The sequence below is a fragment of the Anomaloglossus baeobatrachus genome, chromosome 5, assembly GCF_048569485.1.
Source record: "Anomaloglossus baeobatrachus isolate aAnoBae1 chromosome 5, aAnoBae1.hap1, whole genome shotgun sequence".
Taxonomy (NCBI): Eukaryota; Metazoa; Chordata; class Amphibia; order Anura; family Aromobatidae; genus Anomaloglossus; species Anomaloglossus baeobatrachus.
Window position 1 is genome coordinate 474,621,149 of NC_134357.1, and position 18,343 is coordinate 474,639,491.

Below are 18,343 nucleotides of genomic sequence, written 5' to 3' on the forward strand. Positions count from 1 at the left end.
TCGGCAGAAAGAAGCTAGAAGACGAAGACTCGGAGAAGACTCGGGGAGTCCAGAGGAACTTCGAGGAGGAAGACAGCAGGAGAAGACACTTGGAGAATAATCCAAGATCCAGCTCCGGGAACTCAAGCAGGAACCAGCCATGGCAAGCAAGGGAGAGAAGGCTGCCAAGAAGGCCCAGGACCCAGGGACCTGCAGGAAGGCTCATTTAGAGGCTTCTTCGGCCCAAGGGGCCCCTACCTCCGATGCCGGCCAGCCGGAGGGAGCTCGGATGCCGCCTAAAAAGGCTCCAACCCTGGAGCTTTGGATGCGGCAGACAGTCACCCTGAAGCTAAAGGCGGTGGATGGTAGGGTGCCGGACATGTCCAGCGACGTGTTCTGCACGAAGATGATTCTGGATCAGTGCTTCTCCAGGGGGAAACCCTGAGTGTCCAGACCTTCTTGTCTGGCATTTTCCTGGTAACCTTCGCCACGGTGAATGCCTGCAGAAGATACTGGGAGGCGATGAATGCAGCGATGTCGGACTCTCCTTTTAATTCTTTCATAGGATCTTGTCCTATACAAAGGGATGAGAAGAGGATCACGGTCTCCATGCGGAACCCGCACACCCCAGGAAGAGACATTTCCATGTTCCTGAGATGCTTCTGCACAGTTGTGAGGGAGCTATCCCACATCCTTAACGGCAGCGGATTCTGGACGGGTAAGTGGTCAGTAACCATTCGACTCTACAGTGAACCAGCATCCGAGGATGGCCTTCAGCACCTGCCCCCAACATTCTCTCTGGGAAACTCCTTTGGTCGCATCTACTACCCGGACATGCCACACAACTGCAGGAAATGTGGTGGGAAAGGGCATTTGATGAAGACCTGCAAGGAGGACGCCTGCAGGGTTTGCCGGGTGACAGGACACAGCTCCAAGGACTGTCCGAAAAAGATGACCTGCAACCTATGTGGACTTGCGGCCCACCTTTACAAGAACTGCCCACAGCGAGAGAAATCCTGGGCAAGGGTGGCTGCGGCGACCCAGGCTCGGGTAGACATGGCTTCGTTGACTAAGACAGCTATGAACAAGGCCACAGAGGCCAAGGCCAAGATCCCGGCGACCGCGGCTTCAGCCGAGGCCCCAGCAGCCACGGAGTCCAGGAAAAAGAAGGGTAAGAAAACTGTTGCCCCCTCCCTGGTCCCCCCTGTCCAAACCCCTCCCCCCCGGCCAACCCTACTAAGGATTCCACGACCTTCACCTCTTTTCCCTACTCCTCAGTTGGCCCACTCTCCCTCCCCGGACCATGAGAGCAGAGGGCCTCAGCACTCCTGCACTTTTCACCGAGGAGGATTTTCCAGCTCTTGTCTCCTCAGGTACAAGCCAAAGGAAGAGGAAGATGGAAGATAGTTCTGTCGCAGAACCTTCCAAGCTGTTCATTGTGGATCTCAATCCAACCCAGGAAGAGGAGTATGGCCTCCTCCCGGAGCCGGACGTGTTGGAGCAGATGGCAGGAAATCATCTGCGGCAGGTTACTGCTCATAGATGGCACCTGGGCGGGAGAACCTGTCAGGTTCATCAATGTGTACGCTTCTCCTGTGAAGAGCATCTTCCACGCCCCCTCCCTTCTTTTCCCGTTTATGTGTGTCTTTCAATAAAGCTTCGGGCTTGTGATTTCCCCACCCTATCCCCTTTTTCCCTACCCCCTTCCCCAAATCGCCGGTTCATCGTTATTTATAGTCTAACTTTTTCTTTCAGCTTGAGTGTTACGGATAGCATAGGAGCATGATGTATAGTTTAGTGCGTCGTACTCTATTGCTATGTAAGAATGATTGTATATTTCTGTGTGTACGGGGCTGCGGCACTGTACATGTTTTGCTAATTTTTTTGACAAATGCATGATAATAAAGATGCTGTTAAATCAAAAAAATCTGTTCTTATCAGTTTAATATCTGATACGTCCCCTATCTGGGGACCATATATTCAATGGATTTTTAGAACAGGGAGATGGAAGAAGAGCTTGCTCTGTCCACTCCACGCATTGACCTGGTATTGCAGTATCTCCAGAACTGCTGCACCCCTTCTTAACCCAGTTTCCAAAAGCAGAGCTAAATGAGCCCGATTAAATGAGTTGAAAGTAAACAAGTTCATATCCTCAATTTGGCCAATTCACTTTTGACACTTTCCCCCTTTTTTATCTTTCACACTTTTTACTTGCTTTATTCATCCAAAAGCTGCGCCAAATAGTAAACTCCTCTCCAGTCAACCTGAACAACTCTGCTATGTCCTGTGCAGTTTCTTGTTCTCTATCTTATCTAGAGCATTTGCAATTGAATGGAATAGATCCCTTTTGGACACAGTGGATTCTGCTGCTGCAGTAACTGCATGTGTGAGAAGATGCAGAATTGGCATCAGGTGACATCTATCAGCTTACACTCCAATTAAAGTTCTCTGTTTATTACTACCATGCATTGTTTTTCGGTGTTTTCTTTGAGCAATGATGGTGTCTTTAGTGATCTGTTGGCTCCCTCTCCTGGAGGGAGAGCTTGCTTGCTCTTGGACTTTCAAAAAGAGAGGTCATGATAGACATTTAGCTGCTGAGCCCAATTGGGGAAAGCCATGGGTGATGAATGTGTTGCAAACTGCTGCAAAGCATGATACTGCAACATAAGTAACGTAAAATACTAAGAATGGGCAGCATATGAAAGAATTAGTACTTTCATTAAGCATATTTAAACGGCTAATTGGGAATAGACAAACTGTAAAAAGCCTTTTCAGAAAGCCCCTCTCTAACCTTTGTTAGTAAGCTTTTCTGTAGTCTGCCTGTTGATGTATTTTCCGTTTGAACAGTGCACAACATGAAGAGACGGAACACTGGCGGCTTGTCACAATGCCCCCCGCTGACATCACAATAGCGCTGCTGCCTAGAAAGCCAGTTGCGCAGCAGAAGTTGCTCTTTGGGTGGGATGGTGGGCTAGGGGAAGGAGGGGGCAAACACTTTTCTTCCCGGGTGGTAGGGGGATGACAGGGGAAGGGATGCGGGTGGTGGGAGGGGTGCAGAGGGCAGGGATTGGGGGCTGGGAGGGGAAGGGAAAAGATTAGGGTTTGGGGATAGTGGAAGGGCTTTCTACGGGTAAGGATGGCAAAGGGTGGCAGTGACGGAAAGTCAGGCAGCCTGTCCTGTCCTGCCCTGTTTGTCTTTTTGTATCATGAATTGGAAAGACTGCAAGGGGGAGGGGAGGTGCTTGTGCCCAAAAGGAGGAGTTATTCAGATTCATTGCAGTGGCCGGCGGCTGCAAAACGCATCATTCTTTTTGCTTTTGCTCTGCAAAACAGCCTTTTCAAGGGTTGGCTTGGGTGACAAAATGTCTTCTGTAGGCGTGGGTTTGTCTCTATCTCCCTAAGATGTGGCCAGCATAGGCCAGGGTGCCACCCAAGGCCGAAACCAATTTGGGTTATCGCTTCTCGGCCTTTTGGCTGAGATCAGGTGCAGAGATTCACTGTTTTGTACCTGGTTTTGGCTGGAAGGTGCTACTGGTACCTGGCTCCTTGGCCTGGGTGGATCGTTTCACCTCACGGTGGGACTTCACCCCCCTGCTGCTATTAGGGAGCCAGACTAGTCCCTGAGCAACGAGGAGTGATCCCCGGTGAAAGACCGAACCCGTCTTGGACGGTAAGTCTTTGTGCCTGAGTGCTATGTGTGACGCCCTGGACACCCCAGGGGTCACAGGTCATTACACACACCACAAACACCCCCACCCCAGTAAGGTACCACCAGTCAACCAAAAGACCTGATAGCCTCCCTGAGAGTCAGACAGGCACACCAGGTGGGTGGAGTCAGGCGGATATACACGCCCTCCGAGGAGTCTGCTGGCCTGAGGCAGGAACGCACAAGATAAAAGAGAGAGGAGCACAGTTCTGCTTGAGGCCTAGGTTAGAGCTTAGGACCCCAGATAAGTCAGGCAGGCAGACGTGGTGGCCGCCTGCAGGAGACCGGGAATACGACCGGTGGAACCGTAAGGGACCGGGACAGGGTAGTGGCCCGCCATAACCGAACCGGGGAGCCAACTAGATACAGGAGCACCAGGCAGGGTACTCAGACCCCTCACTAGGCTATAAGCCACCACCATAGTCAAATCAACTGATTGCAGTCTGGACCTCAGGGGTTCATTCCCACCTAAGTCCCGATTGAAGGCAACAGCCCAACCCGTCCGGATAGGAGCCACCGCCAGAGGCCAGAGATCCAAGGAATCAGCGTCTGCGGGCAAACGGGCTCCTACGACACATATACGCCGGGGAGCGGGCTACCAGTGTCCAGGCACAGTAGCCAAGACCACATACAGGTGCAGGAGAAAGGCGGACATTGCCAACCTATCTGGAGAAACTGCAGCCGGCTGCGGGCCCCGTTCGTCACCCCGTTTGGTTTACCAGCGCCTCCAGTGTCTTGTATCAGAGTGAGTACACCAGTGCCCTCGGGGACCGCACCGCGCTGTACTGCTACCTTGCTCCCTTCACCCCGGCCCCTCGCCAAGCGGGACCCGGGACCAACATCCCCTACCCACGGAGAGGTCAACACCTAGCTGCGCCCCTACACCGCTCCCGGGAGTCCCCCATCACCACAACCCGTGAATGGCGTCACAAACTTCACAACACAACTACCCCACCACCCCTTCGTGCACCGCAACTACACCCTTACAGAGCGACGTGACCCCCAGGGCCGGAGGCGCTCGAGCCACCGACACACAAGCCCAGACCTGAGCGGCTCGGCGGTCACAGCCGAGGCCGCGTGGCGGTACAAATGCCTTGCACTTATGTAAGCTTCACTGGCTCTGGCCAGCTGAATAATTCCTTTAAAATTTTGGTCCCTGCGACCAATGTGGGCTTTGACAACCCCGGGACCTTCTTCACACAGATCCTGCAGGGTCTGCTGGGCGTGACAAGGAGTGAAGTATACTGCCTGCAGGAGAGGGGGCAGAACACATACATCTTGACGTTGGATTTCCGGCTAGCTTGTCGGAATTTCCATGACCTTGTCAGAATCCACAGCAACCATACGCTGCTGGATGACGTGGTCTGTACATGTTTGTACGGTGGTGATGAGGTGACCCTGGTGGTGTACATGCACAGTTCGTTTGTCACTGAGGATGACATTATGTTATTTTTGAGGCGATACTGTGTATCGGTACGATCCACAGGGAAAGTTATGGGCAAGAGTGGTCTCTGGTGCAGAAAGAGACGCTTTATGGTCCATTTCAACCCTGATCCGGACGGGGTGGAGGGTTTCATGCACCCTCCAACCTTGGTGGTGATCGGAAAAGAGCACAGTTACCTGTTCTAACAATGGGCAGGTAAACCGATGTAGGAACTGTGGCGACACAGGACATATGCAGAGGGAGTGTGTCAAAGAAAAGATGGTCCGGTGCCACAATTGTGGTGATTTAGGACACACGTCCAGAGACTGTAAAAAAGAGAAGACCTGCAGTGGCTGTGGTAGAAGTACCCATCTTTTCAACAACTGTCCTATGCAACCAAAACCAGAGAGAGGCTCCCGTACGACTGCAGCTAGTTCCGCAGGAGTGCCTACTGCTTCCGGTACAGACAAACTGGGGGCTTCTGATCACTCCTATTCAGAAGTAACTGCGGGTTGGAAACAGTCTCTTCCATCTGTTGCACTCCCTGTTAAACTGTTGTGTGACCCAGCGATTGTCTATGCGGCCGTCTGGGAACCCACTTCTGCAGGAGCCCAGGTTTTGACTGGTGAGGAGTTGGGTGACCCTCAGCATGGGACTGAGGATGGGCCCAAGGGCCAGAGATAAAAGAAAAAACAAAAATCTGGAGCACTTGACACAGCTGATGGGGGCGATGCTCACGGAGTGGAGGAGGTTTCTTTTACAGTTGTTCCAGAGACCCCGATGTCTTCCTTGGAGCCTTCTGGAGGATCTGGTGAGGCTGTGGCAGACCACAAGGATGACTGCTCGGTGAGGGACCGATTGGATGACCAGCCAGATCACTGCCTTGGCGCCCGTCCTGATGACTTCCTCTTGGAGGGTCCTGAGGCCTCCCGCGATGACCGTCCTGGTGATGTACATGATGACAACCATGATGCCTCGCGTTCTGATGACCATCCTGATGAGGATTGCCCTGACGTTCTTTCCAGTCAAGTGGAAGCATCCCCTGATGACCAGGTTGGCCAAGTTGTAATTCTACCCACGGAAGTACGAGAGGAGGAGTCCCTGATGGATGTCAGTGCCTGCAAAAATGCAGTCGGGAAGGTGACTCTGAGGATCGCTTATCAAAGCTATATTTTTGTGAGGTATTATCCCCACCCAGTGACCCTGAGGGTGGTGTGTTATATGAAGCATCCGATAGTGATACTAGTAGCTTGGACACTTTCTTCTGCTACATCGGCTGCCCATCTCATTGAGATTGAGGTGGAAAGTGTGGACTTAAGAAAGGAACATTAATATGGCAGACATTCGCATTGCTTCTTTAAGCCTGAAGAGCCCAGTGAGGAGAGCAGCTCTTTTCGCTTGGCTACTGATGTTAAGCTTTGATGTTTTCCTTCTGCAAGAATGTGGAATTGAGTATGAACTCTCTTACCCCGAGCTGAAAAAGGACTGGTCTGAGGGACCCTCTGTGTGGTCTGGGTCCTGTGACAATAAGTCAGCTGGGGTGGGAATCCTGTTCAAGGGACATAATGTGGACATATTGTCATTAACTGAAATTGTTCCAGTTCGTGCTCTTTTAACACACACAGTTGTTAATGGTTTTAACCCTGCTGTACTGTTCGGGTCAATATGACCCGAAATGATTTATGAGACCCTGCAGATTTTTTTTAATGAGGATTTGAAACCAGTGGTTCCTTGACTTTTCCTCACTTGTGGAGCTCTACATTTTTTTTTTTTTTTTGTTTACTTTTTGCTACACGCTGATTGTTACACTTGTACTGTTCGGGTCAATATGACCCGATAGCATTTTATACTGTTCTACAGGTCTCTGATTATTTCTGACTGCAAAAGTTATGGTTTTTTTATGTGTACTTCATCTCAAAATGGTGTATACAGGAAAAACCCCTGATGAAAGACCTCAAAAAAATCAGGGTATGCGTGTTGTTCTAGATTTGACTCATGGACTAAAAGGACAAAATGTCACATGTGACAACTTTTTTACATCCTATCAACTAGGCCAGATGTTGAAGAAAAAACAACTTACCATGCTGGGTACTATGAGAAAAAACAAACCTGAACTACCGCAAGGTATCCTTAGCAAGAGAGAGGTGTACAGTTCTACTTTTTATTTTTCTGGAAATACAACTGTTGTTTCTTATGTTCCAAAAAACCAAACAGGTAATTCTAATGAGCACAATGCACCATGACAATGCCGTAAGTGCTAGAGAAGACAGAAAGCCTGACATTATTTTGGATTATAATTCCACACAGGGAGCAGTTGATACTTTAGACCAAGCAATATCAACATATACATGCAAACGCAAAACCAATCGGTGGCCAATGATTTTATTTTATAACATACTGGACGTTTCTGCATACAATGCATTTGTCTTATGGAGAGAAATCGACCCCGATTGGAACCGGAATAAGCTGCATAAAAGATTATTTCTTGAGGAATTGGGAAAATCCCTGGTGAGGCCATATATTGAGACCAGAAAAGTGACCCCCAGAAGTGATGGAGCAACAGCCATTGTGAAAAGTGTCCAGCATGCTCAAGAAAGAGACTCCACATCCACGGCCTCCACCAGCACAGCTACCAGCAAAAAAAGGAAGAGATGTAGCTTCTGTCCATCTTCCTGTGACAATAAGACTAATCTGACATGTGCTGGATGTTCAAAATATCTGTGTAAAGGACATGTGTCTTATTATTGTGTTCAGTGTAAAAACGCATGAACATGTTCAGTTTATTCTTTTTTCTTTCTAAAAAGGTTGAAGTTTTTATGATTTTTCATTTGTTGATTCATAAAATTTGTTTTCAAAAAGTTAAATTTCATGTTTTAGTAATAGTAATGTAAAGCTTCTTTATTATTTGTGTGCAGAATGTCAACAATCGAAGATAATTGCAAAAAGCCCGTGTAACCTTTTTATGAAAAAAAATAAATAATTAAGTTTGAATTTAAATTTTTCATTTGTTTATGATCAACCATGTTCACATACAGTATTTCAATGAAAAAAGTATTCAAATAAAACAATTAGAGTAGCTAAAAATCAAGAATTAATAGGTCGGGTCATATTGACCCGGGAACAGTACAAGTGTATAGCAAATGCGAACAGAACAGCAGGGTTAAATGTGATTTTATGAATATTTATGCTTCCCCTGAAAAAAATGACCATTCCTCCCTTTTTAGCAACCTTCCCCTATTTTTAACAGGTTCTTCTGCTATGGTCTTAGGGAGAGATTTTAATTGTGTTATGCTGGGGGAGGGGAGGAGTGGGGGAGGTATTTCTTGCAATATTGACAAAACTTCTAGTCAAATCCAACACATTTTAACTGATTTTAAACTGTTTGATGCTTGGAGGAGGAGCAACCCGGCTGACCCTCGTTTCACGTGGAGTGGGGGGGGGGGGGTATCCTCTCGTATAGATTTTATTTTCCCTTCCACAGGAGTTTTTAAGTTGAAAGCAGCTGGCCTGATGGACAACATGTTTTCTGACCACAAACTCTTACACACCACCTTGATGTACCCAGGTGAGGTAAGAACTGGGAAAAGTGTTTGGAGATTAAATGTAACACTATTACAGGATGAAAAAATGAGGGGAGATTTTATTGATAAGTATAAAACTTGGAGGAAGTGCAAACACCCTGACCAAACCATGCTGGGGTGGTGGGAGTGTGTTAAAGTCAGAATAAAGGATTTCTTTATAAAAATGGAGAAAAAGAAAGCCCAGGAAAAAAGGAAATGTTTTAAGGATTTTAATATTCGCCTGCAAACTCTCCATAGGTTAAAAGGATGGGGTGTACCTGATGTTGAGAACGATATAGCCAAACTTAAGATGGAGATCCAGAAGTACCTTGAACAGAAAGGAAAAGAGATTATTTTTAGTGCCCGGGTAAAACATTTGGAGGAGGGGGAGACTTGTTCGAGGTATTTTTTTAAAAAAGTGGGGGAGCCCATAATTGAGGAATTAGAGGGCCAAACCTCCACAAGTGCTATTTTAAATGAGGCTTTTAATTTTTATTCTGATCTTTATAACCTTAAACATATTGATGATTTTACTCTCGCTGATAATCTTAATTTTTTATCCCAGGTTTTAAGTAAAAATGACCAGGTTTTTTTATGTGATGAAATTAACCAGGAGGAGATCGAGGAGGCCCTGAAGGGCTTTCAGAATGGTAAAGCCCCGGGGTCGGACGGTCTCCCCATCGAGTTATATTTAACTTTCTGGGATTTTATCAAAGCCGATATTTTACAAGTTTTTAGTGAAGTTTTTAAGGTTAATTTATTGCCTCATTCTTGGAGACATAGCATTATCACTTTAATTTATAAAAAGGGTGATACAACTAAACTGGAGAACTGGAGAGCAATATCCCTGTTGAATACCGATTATAAAATCATAGCCAGGGTGATGGCCGTACGAATGAAAACAGTCATTAAAAGTATAATTCACCCAAATCAGGTATGCGGCTTCCCAGGGAGGTCCATATGGGAACATCTTAACTAGAGTTGAGCGCGGTTCGTGGTTCGTGGTTCTCCAGTTCTAGGCTCGAGTGATTTTGGGGCATGTTCTAGATCGAACTAGAACTCGAGCTTTTTGCAAAAGCTCGATAGTTCTAGAAACGTTCGAGAACGGTTCTAGCAGCCAAAAAACAGCTAAATCATAGCTTGGTTTCTGCTGTAATAGTGTAAGTCACTCTGTGAATCAAACTATTATCACATTTCAGTGTATAGTGTGCGTGAACAGCGCCTTCAGATCACTGCTGTTTCTATAATGGCGATCGCCATTTTTTTATTTTTTTTTCTTGTCTTCCTTCCCTAAGCGCGCGCGTCTTGTGGGGCGGGCCAGCATGTCAGCCAATCACAGACACACACACAGCTAAGTGGACTTTGAGCCAGAGAAGCAACGGCATGTGTGATAGGATCTGCATGTCACATGTCCCTGCATTATAAAACCGGACATTTTCTTCACGGACGCCATTATCTGCCTTCTGCGTCTTTGGTGTCAGACATCACTGTCGCAGCTCCGTCTTGAGTCCTATCGCTGATACAGCTGTATGCGCTGCATACACAGCGTTAGACAGCATAGGGAGAGCACTTTATAGCAGTCCTTTTAAGGGCTCAAACCGGCAGGGTCAGAGTTAAGGTGACAGGTCCTGAAAACAGCGCCAGCGTCTGTGCAGCCAAGGTCAGGGATTTCCTCCCTGCATTTCACCATTAGGAGGGAATAGAAAGGCAGGCTTCCATTCCTCTACCCAGAGCACCACAATCCTGCCACTGTACCCTCTTGTCCTCTGCACACTCCAACTCATAACTAAGCCATTATACTAGCAAACACTCAGTGTACCTAGTGGCATCCTATCTGTGGCTATTGGACTTTGCTATAGTCCCACTAGTGCAAAGACATTTGCAGAGCACGTCTGCCTGCATTGCACACTACAACTAATTATAACTAAGCCATTATACTAGCAAACACTCAGTGTACCTAGTGGCATCCTATACGTGGCTATTGGACTTTGCTATAGTCCCACTAGTGCCAAGACATTTGCAGAGCGCATCTGCCTGCGTTGCACACTCCAACTAATTATAACTAAGCCATTATACTAGCAAACACTCAGTGTACCTAGTGGCATCCTATACATGGCTATTGGACTTTGCTATAGTCCCACTAGTGCCAAGACATTTGCAGAGCGCATCTGCCTGCGTTGCACACTCCAACTAATTATAACTAAGCCATTATACTAGCAAACACTTAGTGTACCTAGTGGCATCCTATACGTGGCTATTGGACTTTGCTATAGTCCCACTAGTGCCAAGACATTTGCAGAGCGCATCTGCCTGCGTTGCACACTCCAACTAATTATAACTAAGCCATTATACTAGCAAACACTCAGTGTACCTAGTGGCATCCTATACGTGGCTATTGGACTTTGCTATAGTCCCACTAGTGCCAAGACATTTGCAGAGCGCATCTGCCTGCGTTGCACACTCCAACTAATTATAACTAAGCCATTATACTAGCACACACTCAGTGTACCTAGTGGCATCCTATACGTGGCTATTGGACTTTGCTTTAGTCCCACTAGTGCCAAGACATTTGCAGAACGCATCTGCCTGCGTTGCACACTCCAACTAATTATAACTAAGCCATTATACTAGCACACACTCAGTGTACCTAGTGGCATCCTATACGTGGCTATTGGACTTTGCTATAGTCCCACTAGTGCCAAGACATTTGCAGAGCGCATCTGCCTGCGTTGCACACTCCAACTAATTATAACTAAGCCATTATACTAGCAAACACTTAGTGTACCTAGTGGCATCCTATACGTGGCTATTGGACTTTGCTTTAGTCCCACTAGTGCCAAGACATTTGCAGAACGCATCTGCCTGCGTTGCACACTCCAACTAATTATAACTAAGCCATTATACTAGCACACACTCAGTGTACCTAGTGGCACCCTATACGTGGCTATTGGACTTTGCTATAGTCCCACTAGTGCCAAGACATTTGCAGAGCGCATCTGCCTGCGTTGCACACTCCAACTAATTATAACTAAGCCATTATACTAGCAAACACTTAGTGTACCTAGTGGCATCCTATACGTGGCTATTGGACTTTGCTATAGTCCCACTAGTGCCAAGACATTTGCAGAGCGCATCTGCCTGCGTTGCACACTCCAACTAATTATAACTAAGCCATTATACTAGCACACACTCAGTGTACCTAGTGGCATCCTATACGTGGCTATTGGACTTTGCTATAGTCCCACTAGTGCCAAGACATTTGCAGAGCGCATCTGCCTGCGTTGCACACTCCAACTAATTATAACTAAGCCATTATACTAGCACACACTCAGTGTACCTAGTGGCATCCTATACGTGGCTATTGGACTTTGCTATAGTCCCACTAGTGCCAAGACATTTGCAGAGCGCATCTGCCTGCGTTGCACACTCCAACTAATTATAACTAAGCCATTATACTAGCAAACACTTAGTGTACCTAGTGGCATCCTATACGTGGCTATTGGACTTTGCTATAGTCCCACTAGTGCCAAGACATTTGCAGAGCGCATCTGCCTGCGTTGCACACTCCAACTAATTATAACTAAGCCATTATACTAGCACACACTCAGTGTACCTAGTGGCATCCTATACGTGGCTATTGGACTTTGCTATAGTCCCACTAGTGCCAAGACATTTGCAGAGCGCATCTGCCTGCGTTGCACACTCCAACTAATTATAACTAAGCCATTATACTAGCAAACACTTAGTGTACCTAGTGGCATCCTATACGTGGCTATTGGACTTTGCTTTAGTCCCACTAGTGCCAAGACATTTGCAGAACGCATCTGCCTGCGTTGCACACTCCAACTAATTATAACTAAGCCATTATACTAGCACACACTCAGTGTACCTAGTGGCATCCTATACGTGGCTATTGGACTTTGCTATAGTCCCACTAGTGCCAAGACATTTGCAGAGCGCATCTGCCTGCGTTGCACACTCCAACTAATTATAACTAAGCCATTATACTAGCACACACTCAGTGTACCTAGTGGCATCCTATACGTGGCTATTGGACTTTGCTATAGTCCCACTAGTGCCAAGACATTTGCAGAGCGCATCTGCCTGCGTTGCACACTCCAACTAATTATAACTAAGCCATTATACTAGCAAACACTCAGTGTACCTAGTGGCATCCTATACGTGGCTATTGGACTTTGCTATAGTCCCACTAGTGCCAAGACATTTGCAGAGCGCATCTGCCTGCGTTGCACACTCCAACTAATTATAACTAAGCCATTATACTAGCACACACTCAGTGTACCTAGTGGCATCCTATACGTGGCTATTGGACTTTGCTATAGTCCCACTAGTGCCAAGACATTTGCAGAGCGCATCTGCCTGCGTTGCACACTCCAACTAATTATAACTAAGCCATTATACTAGCACACACTCAGTGTACCTAGTGGCATCCTATACGTGGCTATTGGACTTTGCTATAGTCCCACTAGTGCCAAGACATTTGCAGAGCGCATCTGCCTGCGTTGCACACTCCAACTAATTATAACTAAGCCATTATACTAGCAAACACTTAGTGTACCTAGTGGCATCCTATACGTGGCTATTGGACTTTGCTATAGTCCCACTAGTGCCAAGACATTTGCAGAGCGCATCTGCCTGCGTTGCACACTCCAACTAATTATAACTAAGCCATTATACTAGCACACACTCAGTGTACCTAGTGGCATCCTATACGTGGCTATTGGACTTTGCTATAGTCCCACTAGTGCCAAGACATTTGCAGAGCGCATCTGCCTGCGTTGCACACTCCAACTAATTATAACTAAGCCATTATACTAGCAAACACTTAGTGTACCTAGTGGCATCCTATACGTGGCTATTGGACTTTGCTTTAGTCCCACTAGTGCCAAGACATTTGCAGAACGCATCTGCCTGCGTTGCACACTCCAACTAATTATAACTAAGCCATTATACTAGCACACACTCAGTGTACCTAGTGGCATCCTATACGTGGCTATTGGACTTTGCTATAGTCCCACTAGTGCCAAGACATTTGCAGAGCGCATCTGCCTGCGTTGCACACTCCAACTAATTATAACTAAGCCATTATACTAGCAAACACTCAGTGTACCTAGTGGCATCCTATACGTGGCTATTGGACTTTGCTATAGTCCCACTAGTGCCAAGACATTTGCAGAGCGCATCTGCCTGCGTTGCACACTCCAACTAATTATAACTAAGCCATTATACTAGCAAACACTCAGTGTACCTAGTGGCATCCTATACGTGGCTATTGGACTTTGCTATAGTCCCACTAGTGCCAAGACATTTGCAGAGCGCATCTGCCTGCGTTGCACACTCCAACTAATTATAACTAAGCCATTATACTAGCAAACACTCAGTGTACCTAGTGGCATCCTATACGTGGCTATTGGACTTTGCTATAGTCCCACTAGTGCCAAGACATTTGCAGAGCGCATCTGCCTGCGTTGCACACTCCAACTAATTATAACTAAGCCATTATACTAGCAAACACTTAGTGTACCTAGTGGCATCCTATACGTGGCTATTGGACTTTGCTTTAGTCCCACTAGTGCCAAGACATTTGCAGAACGCATCTGCCTGCGTTGCACACTCCAACTAATTATAACTAAGCCATTATACTAGCACACACTCAGTGTACCTAGTGGCATCCTATACGTGGCTATTGGACTTTGCTATAGTCCCACTAGTGCCAAGACATTTGCAGAGCGCATCTGCCTGCGTTGCACACTCCAACTAATTATAACTAAGCCATTATACTAGCACACACTCAGTGTACCTAGTGGCATCCTATACGTGGCTATTGGACTTTGCTATAGTCCCACTAGTGCCAAGACATTTGCAGAGCGCATCTGCCTGCGTTGCACACTCCAACTAATTATAACTAAGCCATTATACTAGCAAACACTTAGTGTACCTAGTGGCATCCTATACGTGGCTATTGGACTTTGCTATAGTCCCACTAGTGCCAAGACATTTGCAGAGCGCATCTGCCTGCGTTGCACACTCCAACTAATTATAACTAAGCCATTATACTAGCAAACACTTAGTGTACCTAGTGGCATCCTATACGTGGCTATTGGACTTTGCTATAGTCCCACTAGTGCCAAGACATTTGCAGAGCGCATCTGCCTGCGTTGCACACTCCAACTAATTATAACTAAGCCATTATACTAGCAAACACTCAGTGTACCTAGTGGCATCCTATACGTGGCTATTGGACTTTGCTTTAGTCCCACTAGTGCCAAGACATTTGCAGCACGTCTGCCTGCGTTGCACACTCCAACTAATTATAACTAAGTTACATTGTCAGGGATATTTATTCTTTATTATTCTGCTGTTAATAAAGCTAGACCACCACTGCAATCTTCACCACCTCTCAATTTTTACTACCACATTTTCAGTCCACAATCTTGTCGCAATCAACATGAGTGGCAAAATGACAGATGCTGGTGGAAAGGGGAAGAGGCGTGGTGGAAAAGGCAAAAAAGGTTTTGTCAGTGGGGAAGGTGGCAAAGCTCCATTATCATCTGCTGCAGATAGACCATCTACTAGCAAAAGTAAGATGTCTACTACTTATTGTGGACAATCCGATGTGCTCCCTTTTTTACGGACACGAACAAGAGGAACAAAGGTAGATGATGGGCAAAAAAGGAAAATGCTTGAATGGATCTCAAGTGGTCCAACAAGTGCCCTCTCAGCCACTTCAAGTACCGCATCCAAAAAACACCAGTCCTCTGAGTTGTCATCCCAATCACACTTGATTTCTCCCAGCTCTGAAGTCTCCATCAGCCCTGCACAGTATGGTGGAACTGAGATGGCTGAGTCTGCAGAGCTGTTCAGTCACACTATAGCCTGGGAATCAGAGGTCTGCTCCCAAGCTACAGTGAGTACAGAACAGGAAATGGTCTGCAGTGATGCCCAGAACCTTTGTGACTCTGATTCAGGCCGTGAGGACCAAGTTTCTGAGCATAATGTTGACCCTTTGTCACAAACTGTAACACCTGTGGTTATAGACAATGAGGAACATACTGATGAAGATGAGACGCAGATACCCGATTGGGATGACAACTTAAATATTCGGTCAGGGCAAGAAGAGGCTCGGTCTGAGGGGGAGGGGAGTGCAAACACAACAATTGATGATGACGTTCTAGATCCCACCTACTGTCAACCCCCAGTCAGGCACTCGAGGAGGTCAACAGAGGCGGTGGAGGAGGATGCAACCGACGACGAAGTTACCTTGCGCCTTCCTGGACAGAGTCGGAGCACTGGTAGCACGTCTACAACTGCATCCTCAGCCACCACTCTGCCTATGAGCATTATTCGGGGTGGATCAACAGGTCGCATGGCCTCTAAGCCTTGCCTAGCCTGGTCCTTTTTTCACATCGAAAAAGATCGCCCAACTCATGTGATATGTAACATTTGTCATGATTCTGTTAGTAGAGGTCAAAACCTCAGCAGTTTGACAACTTCTTCCATGAATCGTCACATGACTAAATATCATAAGTCCCGGTGGGAAGCTCACCGTGCTGCAATGCGGCCTAGCGGAGCGAACCATCCACCGCCCGCCCCTTCCAGTGCATCCGCGCGCTCTTCATCTTCTAGGACTGTGGGGACAGCTGTCACACCTGTTTTTCCACGCAAAACTTCCACCACTGTAACCGCAACAGGCAGTTTGCTTGTAAGGTCGTCAGTTGGTTTGGAAGGGGAAACAAGTGAGTGTGTACAGCTCTCTCAGACATCGATAGCACCAACGTTGGATGAAGGCAACATCATGTCTCCGCCTGCACTTTCCTCACAAACCTGCATTTTTCCAGGGACACCCTACTCAACACCGTCTACACACAGCAGCCAGATCTCTGTCCCTCAGATGTGGTCAAATAAAAGGCCACTTCCTCCGACCCATGACAAAGCTAAGAGGTTGACTCTATCCCTCTGTAAGCTGTTGGCTACCGAAATGCTGCCTTTCCGCCTAGTGGACACACAGGATTTTAGAGACCTTATGTCTGTCGCTGTGCCCCAGTACCAGATGCCTAGTCGCCACTACTTCTCTAAGAAAGGTGTGCCCGCGCTACACCAGCATGTCGCACACAACATCACCGCTTCCTTGAGAAACTCTGTGTGTGAACGGGTGCATTTCACCACCGATACTTGGACCAGTAAGCATGGACAGGGACGTTACATGTCGCTGACTGGGCACTGGGTAACTATGGTGATAGATGGTGAAGGGTCTGCTGCACAAGTCTTGCCGTCCCCACGACTTGTGTGTCAATCCTCTGTCTGTCCAAGTTCCGCCACTGCTTCTGCATCCTCCACCTCATCTGGGTCCTCCACCTCCGCCCCAAGCCTGCCTGGTCAGGCCACCAGCGTTCTCACTGCGCAGAAGGAATCACGCACCCCTCATTACTATGCTGGCAGCAGAGCGCAACGGCATCAGGCGGTCTTTAGCTTGACATGTCTTGGTAATAAGAGTCACACAGCTGAGGAGTTGTGGTCAGCTCTGCGGTCCGAGTTTAATAAATGGTTGTCTCCACTCAACCTGCAGCCTGGTAAGGCCGTGTGCGACAATGCTGCAAACCTGGGTGCGGCCCTTCGCCTGGGCAAGGTGACACACGTACCTTGTATGGCTCACGTGTTGAACCTTGTCGTGCAGCAATTTTTAACACACTATCCCGGCCTAGATGGCCTTCTGAACAGGGCACGAAAACTGTCTGCTCACTTCCGCCGTTCAAGCGCCGCAGCTGAGCGACTTGCATCGCTCCAGAAGTCTTTCGGCCTGCCGGTTCATCGCCTGAAATGCGATGTGGCGACACGCTGGAATTCAACTCTCCACATGTTACAGCGACTGTGGCAGCACCGCAGAGCCCTGGTGCAATACGTCATGACGTATAGCCTGGGCCAACGAGATGCAGAGGTGGGGCAGATCACCCTGATGGAGTGGTCTCAGATCAAGGACCTATGCACCCTTCTGCACAGTTTCGACATGGCGACGAATATGTTTAGCGCTGACAATGCCATTATCAGCATGACGATTCCAGTCATTTACATGCTGGAGCACACGCTAAACACTATTCGGAGTCAGGGGGTGGGACAACATGAAGGGGAGGAACTACAGGAGGATTCATATGCGCAAGGGACAACAACATCACCAAGGTCCAGACGTTCATCATCACCAACGCAGCAGGCATGGGACCAAGGGGGACAGGGATCGACAAGGGCGCATAGTAGCAGGCGAAATGTTGAGCAAGGTGCAGGAGAACATGAAGAAATGGAGGACGAACTGTCCATGGACATGGAAGACTCAGCGGATGAGGGAGACCTTGGTCAAATTTCAGTTGAAAGAGGTTGGGGTCAGATGTCAGAGGAAGAAAGAACGGGTAGCACCTCTATGCCACAAACACAGCGTGGACTTGGTCCGCATGGCTGCGCAAGACACATGAGTGCCTTTTTGTTGCACTACCTCCAACATGACAGTCGTATTGTCAAAATTAGAAGTGATGATGACTACTGGATTGCCACACTATTAGATCCCCGGTACAAGTCCAAATTTTGTGACATAATTCCAGCCATAGAAAGGGACGCACGTATGCAGGAGTATCAGCAGAAGCTGTTACTAGATCTTAGCTCGGCTTT

The 18,343-nt window shown here is 47.4% G+C and overlaps 1 protein-coding gene and 1 pseudogene across 1 annotated transcript in view; both read left to right on the forward strand.

Annotated features, from left to right (window-relative positions):
• LOC142312802 (uncharacterized) overlaps positions 1-5,314 on the forward strand; it is an 87,885-nt gene extending 82,571 nt beyond the window's left edge. Inside the window, exons 3-4 of the mRNA XM_075351787.1 lie at positions 670-999; positions 4,814-5,314. Of these exons, the coding sequence (XP_075207902.1) occupies positions 670-999; positions 4,814-5,314 (831 nt within the window). The remainder of the gene's footprint in view (positions 1-669; positions 1,000-4,813) is intronic.
• LOC142313430 (U2 spliceosomal RNA) lies at positions 1,855-2,059 on the forward strand (annotated as a pseudogene).
• Positions 5,315-18,343: the final 13,029 nt, after the last annotated feature.